This window comes from Nomascus leucogenys, chromosome 4, assembly GCF_006542625.1.
Source record: "Nomascus leucogenys isolate Asia chromosome 4, Asia_NLE_v1, whole genome shotgun sequence".
Taxonomy (NCBI): domain Eukaryota; kingdom Metazoa; phylum Chordata; class Mammalia; order Primates; family Hylobatidae; genus Nomascus; species Nomascus leucogenys.
In genome coordinates, this window is record NC_044384.1 from 134637141 (window position 1) to 134655543 (window position 18403).

Genomic DNA, 18403 nt, shown 5'->3' on the forward strand with positions numbered 1-18403 from the left:
AAAAAAATTAAAAAGTAAATATACCAATTTATATTCTCACCTGGTTCCTTCTTGTTCTCCTTGCTAATTATCGGTATTGTTAGATTTCTGGAAGCTAACAATCTGGTGGGTGTGAAATAGTATCATATCATTGGTTTAATTTGCATGCCCTAAGTTACTAGTAAGGTTGACCTCCTTTACATATATTCAGTGGCCATTGTAGGTATGTTTGTCTATTTTCTTCTTATTAAGCCGATTATCTTTTTTACAAAGATAAAAAAAGAGGTTCTACATGACTGCAAGACACTTACCGTCTTCTGTTAATAGGTTGCATGCATATCCTCCCATCCATCATACATCTTTTAACATTGTTTACACTGTCTTTTGATGCTAAACTTTCAAATATTTAATTTAGTAAACACTGCCAATAATTTTGAGTTTTGCTTTGTGTCTTATCTAAAAAAAAAAAACTCTCATGCCTCTCATTTTTGCTTTTAATCTTAGAGAATTTTTGTCAGAAATAAGAACTTAATCCATCTGAAATTAGTTTTTGTATATGATAGTAAATCTGAGGCCTAATTTGCCCCCTCCATGGAAAAGTTATTATTCAAACATCTATGATTGAGAAGTCAATCTTTTTGCCAGTGATTTACAGATCTACCTATACATACCTGGATCTGTTTCTGGATTCTATATTCTATTACCTTGATCTAGTTTTTAAAAATATATTTGCAATTATGTAATACTATTTTATTATAGCTCTATTTCTAATCTTAGTATGTGATAAACCCCATTATTCTTATCTCAATGGGTTTTTTTTTTCCCTCTTTCCTTTTCAGAATTGTTCTAAATATTTTGGGGCCCTTACACATCCAGATTAATTTTAAAAGTTAATTTTGAATCAATTTGGTTGGAATTTTAATTGGAGTTACATTGAATTTATAGATAGATTTGGAGGATCATTATCATAAGGAAATGGCTTACTACCAGTATGAACACGTTCTCCATTTACTTGTATTTTTAAAAACATAATTTAATAATGTTTTGTACATCTTCTGTTAGGTATTGCTTTTAAGTACCTAACAGTTCTTGTTTCTATTATGAAATGCATTTTATTCAATACTAGTTTCTAATTGCTTTCGCTGGTGTGGAGCATCTTATTAACTTTGGTTTATTGCTGTTAATCCAGTAGCAATCTTGCTAAACTTTTATTAAATTTAAACAAATCTAAAATTTATGTATTTTTACATTTTTCTTCCAATCATATTCTATTCTATGCCTCTATTCTAATCCTTAGAGCCTCTTCTTTTTTTCATACTAAATATTATGGTCTCAATTGTGCCCCTCTCCCCCATTCATAATGCTGAAGTCCTAAGCCCCAGTACCTCAGAATCTGTTTTGCAGAGAGGACCTTTCTTTAAAGAGGTAATTAGATTATTATATAAGGTCATTCAGGACAAGCCCTAATCCAGTATGACTGATGTCCTTCTAAGAAGAGATTAGGACACAGACATGCCCAGAGGAAAGACCATGTGAAGACAGAGGAAAAAGATGGCCACCTAAAAGCTAAGGAGAGAGGCCTCAGAAAAAACTAACCTGCTGACACCTGGATCTCAGACTTCAAGTCCCCAGAACCATGAGAAAATAAATATCTGGTGTTAAACCCACTCAATCTGTGATATTTTGTCATAGCAGCCCCAGTATACTGTATTAGCCCCGGCTTCCAGTAAAATGCTATGGAACAGTTGTAACAGCAGGCATATTTGCATTGTACAGTAGTTCCCCCTTATTTGTGGCTTAGCTTTCTACAGTTTCTGTGACCCTCAGTCAACTGCAGTCCAAAAACATTAAATGGAAAGTTCCAAAAATAAACAATTCCTAAGTTTTAAGTTGCGCACTCTTCTGTGTAGCGTGATGAAATCTCACACTGTCCAGCTCTGTCCTATCCAGGACGTGAATCATCCCTTTGCCCAGTATATCCATACTGTATATGCTACCCACCTGTTAGACACTTAGTAGTTCTCTCGTTTACCAAATTGAAAAAACATAGTATATATAGGGTTCAGTACTTTCCAAATTTTCAGCATTCATGACCAGGGGTCTTAGAGCATATTACCCACTGATAAACGGGGACTAATATACCTAACTTTAAAGACAATGTCTCTCAAGTTTCACAAATGACCATGACATTTGCTGTAGGCTCTTGGAGGATTCCCTTTAACTAGTTAAGGACGTTCCCTAGATTTCTAATATTCTTTTTTTTTAAATAATAAAATCATATCTATAAAAGTATGAAAGTAATATATACACCATTTAAAGTTAAGAAATAGTTAACTTAAAAAATAGAAAATTAGCAGTACTTTAGAACCCTCTTTGAGTCCATCACTGATGATATTCCCTGCTATCATCCTGAAGATGAACACGTTCCTGAATTTAATGTTAATTATTCCTTTGTTTTCCCACATATGAATGTATCCTAAATAATATGATTTCATTTTCCCAGTTTTGGACTTTATACCAATAGAATTATACTTTGTATTTTTGAACTGCTTATTTTGTTTACCATTATGTTACTGAGACTTAGTTAAAGCACTGTTATAATTCATTTGTTTTCACTATTGTGTAGTATACTATATGAATATATCAACATTTATTTATGGTATGGTATTGATATATTAAAGTTTTGGGGCCATCATATATAATCTATAGACATTCTTGTGAACCTCTCCTGCATATAAGCAAGAATTTCCCTAGGTATATACACTGGTATATACTAGATACCAGTGTATTTAGTATAGAAATTACTAGATTACAGAGTATATTCAAGCTCAACTTTACAAGGTACATGTGCATGCACTATTGCAGAGTTTAAATAGAGGCATGCATTTACTAGGTATAGGGTAGGCATATCTTCAATTTTAGTAGATAATGCCAAAGTGTTTTCTAAAGTGAGTATACCAACACATGAGATTTACCAGTAATCTACATTTGCATCCAACCCTTAGAAACATCCACCTTTTTATTTTCTGACAATCTGGAGGATTAAAAAAAGGAACTCTGATGTGATTCGATTTGCAAAAAAATCATAAAATATATAAAAATTCATAATATATTTTATGAAATATATTTTAATTATATATACATATATGCATGCACATATAAAATTTGTGTATATCCACCAAGAGCTTTAACTCACCTGTTTGGAAAGTGACTTCCAAGTTTTGGCAACTAAAATAAACAAATGTAAGATAATTAGATAATAAATACTTCATGGAATACATATCCATAGTTGCTAACCATCTACAACCATAACTCATAACCAAACTTTTATGTCCAAAAGGCAAAGTTTTCTTTTAATTTCAAAATTTGGATCTGTGATACGATCTTATATATGTTATCTATTTGTTTTATATACTATGCACTGTTTATAGTAAGTATCAGTGATATAGGAAACATTTCTCCACAGCCATATCATCTTAATTTGGGCTTTCTGGACTAATAATAAAGTAAGTTACCTTTCTCCATGTTAAACATCTTGTGGGCTTAAAAGTACAAATAATGATAGTTATAAAATATTCAAACTAGAATATAAAATAACATTAACATAGATAAACTATAATTTTAAGGTATTACTTGTGATCTTTGCTATACTACTGTTCCATGACATAATTCATAGGTCTCTCTAGGATGAAGAAGGATTGGGGAAAGAAAAAAAGAAAGGAAAGGGAGGCTAGGTAAAGTGATGGGGAAACTTGTCCTGTTTCATTATTCGTCCTTACAACTATTCAAGAACCATCACTGGAGTAAGAGTGTTACAGCTGAATAAAATGTCAGGGATCACTTTCTTTTTGTGATTCCTCCTCACACCCCCAAAGATCTTAAACACTGTAAAACTTAAAATGTTGGGACAAATATATAGTCAGTATTGCTATTTCCTTTGCTCAGATTTGAACACTGTAAATACTTAATGCCTGCCTAAGAATTAGCACCAGGTTTACATGTGATTAAGCCCTGTAATACAGCTGTATTAGGAAACTGGTAAATATTAATTATTTCAGCTACATTACAATAATGCCAACCAACATCTTTTTCTACCTGGCAATGGGGCTATTTCTGTATAATTAACAATATATCAAATTCAAAATTACAAAAAAAGCAATTTTTGCTGTGTAATTTTTTCTTTATTAGGCAACAAAACAACTCAAGTTAAAATCAAAAGAGAAGAAATATGTTTCTAATGATAGATTTCTTCTTTATGTAGCAACAACGTCCTTCCTCTATCCAAGATAGTTGATACAAATGTGTAATCAAGTGATTCAAATCACAGGTCTACAAATTAGAATTTAGCATGTAAACTTAACTATGATACTGGTGCAAAGAAACTTCCCTTTTAACAATGAACAGAACAATGCAAATAATATTTATTATTCTGTTGCTCTTAAAATATAGCAGTAAGGAAAGAAGAAAAATAAATGGTAGAAAAGTACATGCACATGCTCTTATGCAATGCTCAGAAGGTATTTATTGAAAGAGGAAGTTAGATGTACTCTTGAGTTTTGCAGGGTTTATGAGATTTCCATGGTAAATTATTCACAAAAGACATATTCATTCTGTCGGAAATGTCACCATGTTCAATACTATTAGCTTTTTAAATAAAGACTAAAGAGCCATTAAGATTGTTCTTCAAAGGATTTTCTGAATTCCTTATTTCATACGAAGTTACTGCATATATAAATATAACTTAGGTGAAGAAGGACTTCAATTCTACTGGAAATATTATTTCTTAAGCTGTAGGTTGATGTTCATTATATTTTTAATATGTTTTTGTATGTCTGAAAAATTTAATATATTTTTTAAAATCTAAATTAAAATAATTCTCGATGCTATGTTGGAAAATAATTACTGATTTTAGTTCTAGAAAAGAAAGTCACCATTTAGGTTCTATTTAAATATGCAAAATAAGATTATAATGCAAAATCATAATCAACAATCAGATATCTCAACATTTATTTGATCTATAATTTTTAGGCAAATATTTACACAGCATACCATTTTTTCCCTGTTGAATGTCATCATAAAATGATATCAAAGACTTTCAAAAATCATGGCTATGATTTTAAACAGGGAAAAAAATGGTATGCTGTGTAAATATTTGCTTAAAAACTATCACAGCTATGGGCTGGGCGTGGTGGCTCACGCCCGTAATTGCACCCCTTTGGAGGCCAAGGCAGGAGGATAACCTGAGATCAGGAGTTCGAGACCAGCCTGGCCAACATGGTGAAACCATGGTGAAACCCCAGCTCTACAAAAATACAAAAATTAGCTGGGCATGACAGCAGCTGCCCGTAATCCCAGCTACTCAGGAGGCTGAAGCAGGAGAATCACTTGAAGGCAGGAAGCAGAGGTTGCAGTGAGCTGAGATCACCCCATTGCAGTCCAGCCTAGTTGACAGAGTGAGTCTCCTCCCGGGAAAAAAAAAAAAAAAAAAAAACATGGCTATGAATTCTGATGATGATAATGATGACATATCAATATTAAATGTTTAAATGTTTACTGTGTGCCAGGTACTATACTAACCTTAATTTATTCATTCAATCTTCAAAAAAAAACTTCATGAGGCTGTTATTTTTATAAATGAGGAAACAGAAGATTAAATAACCAAGTTTTCAAAGCCAGTAAGTGCCAAGGTTTAAACACAAGTCAAATTTCATTACGCTACAGTTTTAACATATCTGATTTAATACTCAGTACATGAAACATTTTTCTATTGTTTTCCTTTTCTAAAACCCCAACTTTCAAAACAGGATTTATGAATATCTTGATCTTTTGTGACTATTCTTAATTATGTTTGAAAAGTGCTGGTTAGAAATTAACTGAAGTTGTGGGTGTAAAATATCCTGTATAACTTTTTTATAACAGAAACCAGTTTTTTACTCTTAAGTTATGGTTTTAAAATACCTATAAGAAGAATCACCACAAAAGTTAGCTCCAAAAAGCAAAATCCAACAGTGTGCTTCCAGTGAATGTATTCCGAAGAAAAAAATTCTAGAAAATAATGAAGTAAAATTTTTCAAAATTTGAAACTGTGGCCAGGCACAGTAGCTCACGCCTGTAATCCCAGCACTCTGAGAGGCTGAGACAGGTGGACTGCTTGAGCCCAGGAGTTCAAGCCAAGTCTGGGAAACATAGCAAAACCCTCTCTCTACAAAAAAATTTTAAAAATTAGCTGGTGGCATGGTGGCATGTGCCTGTAGTCCCAGCCACTTGGGAGGCTGAGGTGGCATGATCACTTGAGCCTCGCAGGTTGAGATTGTAGTGAGTTGTGATCACGTCACTGCACTCCAGCCTGGGGGACAGGGCAAGACCCTGCCTAAAAAAAAAAAAAAAAAAATATATATATATATATATATATGTATATAAAATTAACTATCACTTAAAGAATAGCATTCAAATATGTTTGAAAAAATTATAGAACTTGATATAAAATACCATTTAGCACCTAAGAAATTCCTTCCTTCAAGAAATATTTATTGTGTACCTATCATGTGCCAGGTAACCATATTCTACCTTGGAGTGGGTTCTGTATCTTACATCGTCTTATAATATTGTAAGTTTCCTGAGTGCACAGACTTTGTATCCCCCTTAGCACACAGAAAAGAACCTTAATACAGAAGTAGACACATAAATATTCCATACATTTTTATTTAATTGATTTGGTACAACATGGACTCTTTATATTTATTAGAAAATTAGTATTAAATTTATACTAACTCACTAATAAAGAATCTACATTGTACCAAATAGATTAAATAAAAAGGATATAACACTTACCATAGCCTTAAAATTCCTAAATAAAAAAAAAAACTCTACTTAATTTTTTGCCTTTCCTATCACTATATGGCCCTACATATTCCCAAAGTGGCTACTACGACTATACCATATACTGTCTTGATTTCATGATTTTGCTTATGTAGTTTACATTTCTTTAAACGCTACTCTCATAGTTTCTGGTTAAAATCTTTTTTTTTTTTTATTTAAAATCTGGCATGATCAAAAGTGTCTACTTCAAATTCCATTACAGCTACCTTTCAATTCCTTTCTCTTCTGCAACCAAATATTGTAACAAGAGTCCTTTACACTCATCATCTTCATTTCTTCATCTGCTACTCACTCCTGCAATTGCCCTAATGACTCCATTGAAACATCGTTTTAAAAAACCATCAATAACCTTCATGTTTTTAAATCTAGTGGACATTTTCCTGTTCTCATCTAACTTAAATTCTCAGTAACACTGCACTCAATTGGCAATTCTGGCTATTTTACTTGGCTTTTTTTTTTTTTTTTTTTTTTTTATACTTTAGGTTTAGGTACATGTGCACAATGTGCAGTTTGTTACATATGTATCCATGTGCCATGTTGATTTCTGCACCATTAACTCGTCATTTAGCATTAGTGTATCTCCTAATGCTGTCCCTCCCCCTCCCCCACCCACAACAGTCCCGGAGTGTGATGTTCCCTTCCTGTGCCCATGAGTTCTCATTGTTCAATTCCCACCTATGAGTGGGAACATTCGGTGGTTGGTTTTTTGTCCTTGCGATAGTTTACTGAGAATGATGTTTTCCAGTTTCATCCATGTCCCTACAAAGGACATGAACTCATCATTTTTTATGGCTGCATAGTATTCCATGGTGTATATGTGCCACATTTTCTTATCCAGTCTATCGTTGTTGGACATTTGGGTTGGTTCCAACTCTTTGCTATTGTGAATAGTGCCACAATAAACATACGTGTGCATGTGTCTTTATAGCAGCATGATTTATAGTCCTTTGGGTATATACCCAGTAATGGGATGGCTGGGTCAAATGGTATTTCTAGTTCAAGATCCCTGAGGAATCGCCACACTGACTTCCACAATGGTTGAACTAGTTTACAGTCCCACCAACAGTGTAAAAGTGTTCCTATTTCTCCACATCCTCTCCAGCACCTGTTGTTTCCTGATTTTTTAATGATGGCCATTCTAACTGGTGTGAGATGGTATCTCACTGTGGTTTTGATTTGCATTTCTCTGACGGCCAGTGATGATGAGCATTTCTTCATGTGTTTTCTGGCTGCATAAATGTCTTCTTTTGAGAAGTGTCTGTTCATGTCCTCTGCCCACTTTTTGATGGGGTTGTTTGTTTTTTTCTTGTAAATTTGTTTGAGTTCATTATAGATTCTGGATATTAGCCCTTTGTCAGATGAGTAGGTTGCAAAAATTTTTTCCCATTCTGTAGGTTGCCTGTTCATTCTGATGATAGTTTCTTTTGCTGTGCAAAATACCTAGGAATCCAACTTACAAGGGATGTGAAGGACCTCTTCAAGGAGAACTACAAACCACTGCTCAATGAAATAAAAGAGGATACAAACAAATGGAAGAACATTCCATGCTCATGGGTTGGAAGAATCAATATCGTGAAAATGGCCATACTGCCCAAGGTAATTTATAGATTCAATGCCATCCCCATCAAGCTACCAATGACTTTCTTCACAGAATTGGAAAAAACTACTTTAAAGTTCATATGGAACCAAAAAAGAGCCCGCATCGCCAAGTCAATCCTAAGCCAAAAGAACAAAGCTGGAGGCATCACGCTACCTGACTTCAAACTATACTACAAGGCTACAGTAACCAAAACAGCATGGTACTGGTACCACAACAGAGACATAGATCAATGGAACAGAACAGAGCCCTCAGAAATGATGCCGCATAGCTACAACTATCTGATCTTTGACAAACCTGACAAAACAAGAAATGGGAAAGGATTCCCTATTAATAAATGGTGCTGGGAAACTGGCTAGCCATATGTAGAAAGCTGCAACTGGATCCCTTCCTTACACCTTATACAAAAATTAATTCAAGATGGATTAAAGACTATATGTTAGACCTAAAACCATTAAAATCCTACAAGAAAACCTAGGCAATACTTCAGACATAGCGTGGCAAGACTTCATGTCTAAAACACCAAAAGCAATGGCAACAAAAGCCAAAATCGACAAATGGGATCTCATTAAACTAAAGAGCTTTACTTGGCTTCTATAACTACATACCCTTATGATTTTCTTCCTATGTCTCTGGCCACTCCTATGTCCCCTTTCCTCATCCTTTCAAAGCCTTTTGTCCATTCATCTTTTAAAGAGCAGAAATTTCTCAAGGCCTGGTCTTTGGTTATCTATATTCTCATCGTATATGGCTTCCCTAGGCAATTTCATTCACACAAATTGTATGAATTAGCAATAATGCAAAGATGAATCCTAAATATATACCTGAATCTCCTCCTTGATATCCAGTGGAAATAATCCAAAGAATCAAAAATTCATTAAAAGTTACTATGTCAAGTAGCCAATTTGTCAAATTATTGAGGATTTATTTTAAGGTACATTTTTGCCACATTGCTGACTCCGGAGGAAAAAATGGCTATAATTGTTCTAGTCTAAGTTAAAGTATTTGTGTGACAGTTTAAAGCAGATCTGGGTCGAACAACTGATTATTTGTTATACTGATTTTTAGTGAGTGATCTTTCAGTGAACTGAAATGAATTATTAAAAAAAAAAATCCAACTGTATCCTTTTACATATCCAAGGTATCTCAAATAGATCATGACCAAAACTGAAATTGTGATTTTTCTCCTCAAACCTAGTCCCTACTGCCATCCATCCAGGTAAGCCAGCCAAAAACCCTGAGTTCTCATTACTCTTTTACCACCATCTATAGAGACTTTTGAAGCCTCAACTATCACCAGCCAACTGTGATACAGTATCAAAGGACAGTATCTATAATTATCTAAAAAGGCAATTAAAATACTCCTTTACTGTCTGTATCTGTGAGGTAGATTTTCTTCATATATTTCATGGAAAACAACATATTGTAACAGATCAAATAAAAAAGCACACATGAGAATACAACTGTCTTCTGTTAAGTTAGATATTAAGAGATTTTCAAGAATGTATATACTTCCAAAAAGTTTGAGAACCATTATTCTAATGTATGAAAAGGTGAGAGACAGTTAAACTTAATATATTTACACTGCAGGAGCTATGACAAACACAGAAGAGATACAGGTAGAATTCTTGCCCAGAGCTAACCTCAAAGCCAGCCCTCTGAACTACTCTGTTCAGGTATCAAAAGTAAGGTGGTGTTAAGCTGAGAAAGATGGAGCAATTGAAAGTTTCTGAAAAGAGAACAGATGTGAGTAAGAGTGTGTAAGAAATACCAGTCTGTAACACTGAATAGCACAATATCATGTGAAATACCACATTACTCAGTTCTAAAAAACTTACACTGCTCCATACATTCACAAGCTAGAGATAAAAAAATTATACAATTATTAAGATAATTTCAAAAGTATACTTACCTTTGGGCTCATCTGTTGTAACAGCCAAAATAAAATCATACGGAGTCATGAATAACTGCCCTTCACATTCTATAGAAGCAAATAAGCGAAATCGCCTCTCCCGAGATGTGGCATAGAGGTCTAAGTCTTCAGTGTCTGTTCTGCCAATAGCAACCTAAAGTTAAGAAAGCAAATACATTTGGATCATGTGAAGCAATAGCTCCCTCTAGAAGATACTTTTAATTATGTTGAAAGTGAATTAACGGAGTAAATGAGGAAGTGTGAAAATATTGTCTTCTGAAAAACGTTAATCACTTTATAAATAAATTATTCACATAAATAAAATAAATTAATATTCAAAAGATGCTACAAAAAATATCATTAAGAGCTTAAGGATTTTAAACTGGCACTTTGGAGAAGTGATTTGTGATTTTTTTTTTTTTTGGTTTATTTCTTAAGCTTCAGTCTTAGAGAACATTAAATTATGGAGCCAGTGGTACTTTTAGAAGGAACACCAGCGCTTGCTGAATGCCTACTATGCACTCTTATAGACTAATGTATTTAACTACAAGTCTATTCACTAACATCCATTAATTTTCCAAAAGAATAAAGTAAAATCCCAATAGGCTACTTATAACTACCACTAAGGAAATCATTTAGTGGTAATATTCCTATTAGAAGTGAAATTGCTAATTCTAGATCACTACAGTACAGTGACCATCAATGGTCTGAATTTTACGTAGAACTACAGTTGGCTGAAAATTAATAGAATTAGTAAGTGTGTGTGCATATGGGGTGAGGGGTCTCTTTTCCTTCAAGACCTTTCCTTGTAGATAATTTTCCATTGTTATTTTCTCTCTGAAGTAACTAGAGCAAATTTATTTTTTTAATAAAAGGATTTATTTTCCTGATTACAAGAGAAATGCAAAGCTCTTACATGTAATTTAGAAGACAGAATTTTTAAAAATTTGTTAAGTATAATTTTGTTTTCTTTTTGGCAAAAAAGTGGGATTTTACCATACATGCTGTTCAATAACCTCATCTTTTTCACTTATCAATTATCAGGGCCATTTTTCTATGTCACTAAATATTCCAGTAGTCACCGTACAAAATTAGAAGACAGAATCTAAAAATTTATAGATAGAATTGTTTTTGCTTTATTTTGGCAAAGAAAATGGGATTATACCATATATATTGCCCAGTAATCTGACCTTTTTACTTATTAAAACTTCAAGGCCATTTTCCTATGTCACTATTCCTGTAGAAGACCATTTTTGTTAACTGTATAATATTCCATAGAAAATGTTTATAGTAGAACATAAACAATTCTATACGGTTATTCATGTTGACTTCTAATCTTTTGCTATTACAAAACAATGGTATAATGACCAACCTTGAAAATTGAAAATATTTAGAAATATCCATAACAGTTCTTCAGGATAAATTCTTTTTTTTTAGACAGTCTCACTCTGTCACGCAGGCTGGAGTACACTACTGGCATGATCTCAGCTCACTGCAACCTCCACCTCCCAGATTCAAGCGATTCTGCTGCCTGGCCTCCCTTAATCCTTAGGAGTGAAACTGATTAGTCAAGGAAGACTTTTTAGTCAAACTGTCTTCATGGAGTTTATAACAATTTACATGATTATCAGTAACACACAAATTATATTTTCACGTATTTCATAAAATTATTTCATAAAAGAAAAAACTGTTTAAATATTTAGTACCTTGAGAAGCCATAACAAAAACAACTCATAGAAACTTCTGACAAGAACACTACTTTATTTCTAAGTTACAGCTTATTAAACGAAAAGCCAGGCAAATTAATCTTTTCCATCATTCTGAAGACTGAGACTTCTCAAAACATTACAGTAGTAGTCAAATAAAAACTGAAAAAAAGTTTCGCTCCCCACTTTTAACGGCATAAGAAATGGAATTTGTGGTGTCTGTCTTTAAGGAATGAATATCAATCTATATGGAAAGAGAGAATACTGCTTGGAGAGACAAAAGGCACAAGCAGAGAAACGGAATGGGTTAAATGCAAGCAAATAGAAGAAAGGCGCTATAGACTGGGCTTAAAAAGGCTCCAGGAAAAATGATAAATTTTAATGTCAAGAAAAGATATGAATATGTGGGGTTTCTACAGCATATTTGAAAGATGGCCATAATCTTCCTGGGCAGAGGATTCGCATTCATGGAGAAGTGTAGTAAAAGGATGGTGAGCTAATGATTTCTAAATGCCAGACTAAAGCTCTGGAGTTTAATTTGACAGTAAACAAATGTTCTTAGGAGATTCTTAAGTGGAGCAATGACTGAAAGAAAATGGTGCTTTAGAAAGATAAAGCAACCTGGTACCAAAGACAAGTTGGCTCAGCAGTATATTGATAACAGTCGCTCGGGTGTCCACAGGTATTGGAAAATTGCTTTGGCCCTGCTGTGGGTGAGACATGAGATACTGAACAGCTCACTGGTAAAAATGAGCAATAATCTCCCTGACTGGTCCTTGGGGATCAGACTACCATCTTAGTCCCCTTGTACATGCATATCCCAGGGGTTTCCTCTTCCTTTCATGGTGGGAAACCAATCTTGTCTGTGACTAGAGTTTACTTTTCTGCTTTTTTCTTGCTAGGCCATTTCCCTGGGCCTCGGTGATATCAATCAACCATGATTTATCACCAGTGAATTTCATGGATGACCACTCAGCCTGGAGCTCCCACTGTTTCTGCACCATGCTCTGAATGAAGCAGGCCTCGGTCTACCATTCTGCACCCCAAGTTTCTGCCTATAACATCTATATTTGATCTGTGGCTTCTGTCTCTACCTGGTGCTACTACTGCTCCTGAAATGCCTGTTTTCTCATCAAACTTTCTTTCCTTAAGCAGAGTCTATCAATCCCCCAGCTTACCAAACCCTGTTACCTCCTGACATGCCTGTTTTCTCATCTCTTCCCACTACTGCTCCTGAGATGCTTGTTTTTTCATCAAACTTTCTTTCCTTAAGCATAGTCTATCAATCCCCCAGCTTACCAAACCCGCCTGACCACTGCAGCTGGGAATGTGATCCACCTTCTATGAGCTAATGCTGACATCCCTCCTCCTCCTTCACCTCTACTAACCATCAGCTAACAAAGCCTGTAGTCCTCTCTCTAATTTCACACATCAAAACCACTGCCACCACCTTTGTTCAGGGACTCATTACTACTTCCCTACAGTTTTATAGTAATGCCCTAACTGTGATTGTTACCTCTAATCTATCCCATGCTGAAGTGAGAGAAAACATGCAGAACTGTAGAAAAGTTTGCATTCTTTAACCACCTAAGCAAGGGTATGAAAAGAAATCTCACCAAGCAGAGCTGAAGGTTTTCATTAAAACTCCACTTTACGAATCCACTCCTGTTGTCTTAGCAATAATATTAAGTGGGGCTTTTGACAATGGTATTAGGTGCGTGCCCACATTTCTATTTAGCACCACTTTAAAAGAAGGTCAGTAAGCAGTTTGGAAAGGGTTTGTGTCCCAGGCAAAAAAAAAAAAAAAGTTATATCCTAAAAAAAAAGAAAATGTATAAAAGAGATAACCAGAGGCCTGGTGCTTAAAAGGGCTTCCCAGTACCACCAACTGGTTGCTTCCTGCATTGTCTCTGCTCAATTTAGTATAATAAAGCACACAGTATACTAAAACACATTAATACCACTCAGATGAAAAATGGACTGGTTAAACCTAAGTAAGGGCCAGGAGCAGTGGCTCATGCCTATAATCCCAGCACTTTGGGAGGCTGATACAGGTGGATCACTTGAGGTCAGGAGTTTGAGACCAGCCTGGCCAACATGGTGAAACCCTGTCTCTACTAAAAATACACAATTGGCCAGGTGTGGTGGTGCATGCCTGTAATCCCAGCTAGTTGGGAGGCTGAGGCAGGAGAATCACTTGAAATCACTTGAAACCTGGGAGGCGGAGGCTGCAGTATGCCAAAATCACACCACTGTACTCCAGCCTAATCAACAGCGCAAGACTCTGTCTCAAAAAAAAGAAAAAAAAAGTAAACAATTTCCCCATGACAACCCAGTAAATTGGTCTGATCCCAGAATAGTCTACTTATGATCAACTAGGAGAACTCAGCTCATCTGGTTGGAGAATGAGACAGGATGTAGTGTGGAACAGGAACTCAATACTTGGGTTGGTTTTTAAGTTCTCTATTCTCTTCTACAAAATTATTTGTCTCTTTCTACTCAAATACCATACTGTTTTAATGACTATATCTTTTGAATATGTTTTGACATTAAAACAAGACTGTATCTTGCTGTCAATCTTTTTAAAAATATATGTGATGACAAGTAATTTTCTATTCAAGGAAAACTTTGAAATCAATGTATCAAATTCTATTGTAAAAATCCTACTAGTATTTTGTTTGAGATGACATTAAATTTTGGGAGAATTGACAGTCTCACAATATTGATTTTTCCAACCTAAGAACACAGATGTCTATTTAGTCAAGTCTTCAACTATGTCTTTTAATAAAGTTTTGTAGTTTTCTTCATATAAATTTTAAATTTTTTTTGGAAGATTCATTCCTAAGCATTTCATAATTTCTGTGTAATTTGAATTGGGAATGGAATCTTCTATTCTATTACACTTTCAATTGGTTACTTTTTATGTGTGGGAAGGCTATTAACTTTAGTATATTTGCTTCATATCCAATTGTCTTATTAAATTCCATCACTAAACTTTTTCTCAGATTTGCTAAGTAGGTAATCACAAATTCTTTCAAAATGGTGACAGTTGTAGCTTCTCCTTGTTAGCATTTATATCTCATTTTCATTGCCTTAACTGCTAGAGTTGTAGGTCTATAAAAATGATGTTGAATATTATCAGTAATATTAAGCACTCTTGACTTTTTCTATGTTTTGAAGAGAATGCTTCTAATGAATGGCCAATAAAAGCAATGTCTGCTGTTAGTTTTGATAATTATCTTCTACCTTTTACCAGGAATTGGTATTCACCTGGTCTCCTTTGTTCTCTGAAAATGAGTTTAGAGTTAGAATGGTCCTTAGAGATCATTTGGTCCTCTTGTTTCTTCCCCTTTTTGTCAGAATAGAAATGTAAATACTAGTCCCCAAACAAATATTTAAAATGTGTTGGGTGAGTAGCAGCATAAATAGGAATCCCCAAACTCAAACTATATCGGGTAAAACTCTATTATTTGCATTCTTTTAAGCCTATATAGTTTCCAAGAAGAATATTTAATGTCAACAAATGACTAATGTAAATTCACTGACTCATTCAACAGGTACTTGCTGCGTGCCTATTACATACAAATGAAATATTATAAAGTAATTAGTCAATTGGAAGATTACCAACATTAACTAAAACTGTTTTAGGACAAAAACAAATAAATAATCTTCGTTTAATCATGTTCTGCCTACATACACCTAACTACTTTCAAACACTTCAAGAATCCATATGCTTATTTCTCCGGAGTTTATCAATAGACAGTTTACTCAGAGAATGATCTAATGGCGTAAGATGAATAATTTATCGTTTGTTACTATGATACAGTTCCAACCAAGCTAAACCTCAGAGTGCATAGAAGACTGGCTTGGAGCAGTCCATGAAGTTCTGCTGAGTATACTCGATCTACTGGAATATACTCGATCTACTAGAACCTCTGAGAAAGAGGTGGCAGCTGGCCGGCAGAGCATCAAAGTGTCACAAGGAACTCAGACCTTGCAGAGACTGAGCTTTGCTTCTGAACTTTCCAAAGTTTAAAAAAACCCCAAAGTCTCTGAAGTTTTAACATCACAATTATAAACATTCCAGGAAAAAAAAAACATCAATAATAAAGACGGAACATGACATTAAACCAGTTTACTAAACCTCTTGTGAGTCTTCCTTGTTTAAAATGACAATGATCTTGTATCACGTTCATGTTCTGGACCTTTTAAAAAACAAATATAGCCATTTCACTGGAGCACAATGAATATGTGGTTCTGTGATTAGGGGTGTATCCTTATATTACTAGGAATAGGTTTCACTGGCTGATCTACTTCATTTTAAATACCTTTTTTGCTTATCTAGATCCAGTATCTCTTTTAAAGGTTAATTTCTAATTTAAAAATCCTACTAAAATCAACCGAAACATCTTTCATTACTATGTATTATTTCAGTAAATGGTACTTTTGGCATCACAAGTTGCCAATGCAGTAAAAACTTGTCGCTAAGTATAATATGTCAAAGGTCAATAGGGTACTTTCGGAGGCCGAGGCCGGTGGATCACCTGCGGTCAGGAGTTCGAGACCAGCCTGGCCAACATGGTGAAACCCCGTCTCTGCTAAAAATACAGAAAAATTAGCCAGGTGTTGTGGCGAGTGCCTGTAATCTCAGGTACTTGGGAAGCTGAGGCAGGAGAATCACTTGAACCTGGGAGGTAGAGGCTGCAGTGAGCTGAGAACACACCATTGCACCCCAGCCCGGGCAACGAGCGAAACTCCGTCTCAACAACAACAACAAAAACAACAAGAAAAATGAAAAAAAGGTCAACAGGGAAAGCTAACCTTAAAGCCAAGAAAACCTGAATTATATTCATTCATTTGTTAAACCATAAATTGCTAAACTGAAAATCATTATCATCAATTCGGTGTTATATACTTTAAAATATGCCTTTCAAAAGTGGTAATGTAGGAGGAGATCATTTGCAAAGTGGTAGGGAAGAGACTGAGAGGAGTTATAGAATAAAGCAATTATATAACAAAAATTCTTAATTTCTATAGATTATAAATTATATTAATTATAACATTAATTATAAGTTATAGCTGATTATCAATGTAAAAATTTGCTCTAACTAAAAATTCTTAGAGATTAAATATAATTAATACTGTTTGAACCTTGAATTATTGTTTTCATATGAGTTTTGGAACCAATCCTGTTCCAAGTTGGAGGTAACCACAGACTCTCAGGACAGAGATCAGGGTGTCGCCTGTTATGTTCTGGGAACAAGAACTGAGCTCCTGCTTTGCTCCCTATCCTTAGAACCAACCCGTCCCTGATTTCCCAATGTCTGTACCTGGGTTCCTGTCAACCTGTGCCTGAGACGTCTTCCTCCTGCTCCACAGGTTCCCTCTGGAACTGCAGGGCATGCTTACCTACCCACCCCAGTGCTTGGTGTTAGGCTGCTACTTACCTGATCTCCTTAATGCTTCTTTCTAAACTCTGTCTGTTTAGAGCTCTGCTAGTTATCAACACATTCAATGGTTATTTACTGATAGAACTTCATAAAATCAACTAAGCTAATACTAACCAAACTCTAGGCTTAACCTGTTGACAGAAACAAGAATGAGTCTAATTTCCACCTGAGCTTAGGATAAACTCTGGAAACAGTAATGATTTCTGCCATGGCCAGCTCCAGGAATATTTCAGATCTACTTCAGTTCCCTGCTTAACTTCACAATTTCTCTGGCGATGACTCCAATACTTTTCCAGCTATTGCCAAGGAAATGAATCCACGGTGTTCCATACCAAATGGAATATGTGATTCTTTCACTCAGACTCTCAGAAAGGCCACCTTCCAGAAAACTTCTGCTGCCACACCCTCTCTACTGTATAAGCTACTGCTCCACATTGATTCCTAACTAATCACATCCCTTGTGATAAGGTATGATAGCATACCTTAGACTCTGACCACACAGCTTCCCTGTGAGCCAACACAGTATTTGGATAAATCCTAGCGATTTCCTTTATATATCCCTATTACATCACTTGTACTCCCTTCCTCCATTCACACCAGGTTGCAATTATCTGTTTATGTATTTGTCTCTTCTATTCAATCATGAATTCCTTGAGCCATAAGTTCTTTCAAGAAAAAGAAAAACATAAAAATCACTTGGAAGAGGTTCAAATGAGTAAGACTGCAGGAGAGCACTACACGGAGGACTGCAGGAGCAGGCAGCAAGTGGAGGGAACAAGAAGCCAGACAGGAAAGGTATGGGAGATGCAGCATATGATTCATTTGGCACAATACTAAACCAACTTCAAGACCCAGACTACGGACCTCAGCCAGGAATAGA

At 35.1% G+C, this 18403-nt stretch overlaps 1 protein-coding gene across 3 annotated transcripts in view; it reads right to left on the bottom strand.

The window, feature by feature from the left end:
* MICU3 (mitochondrial calcium uptake family member 3) overlaps positions 1 to 18403 on the bottom strand; it is a 94227-nt gene that overhangs the window by 49270 nt on the left and 26554 nt on the right. For all 3 annotated transcript variants that reach the window (XM_030812337.1, XM_030812338.1, XM_030812335.1), the window contains exons 2-3: positions 10368 to 10521; positions 3176 to 3207 (exon numbers count right to left, since the gene is read on the bottom strand). In XM_030812337.1, coding sequence (XP_030668197.1) covers positions 3176 to 3207; positions 10368 to 10521 — 186 coding nt within the window. The remainder of the gene's footprint in view (positions 1 to 3175; positions 3208 to 10367; positions 10522 to 18403) is intronic.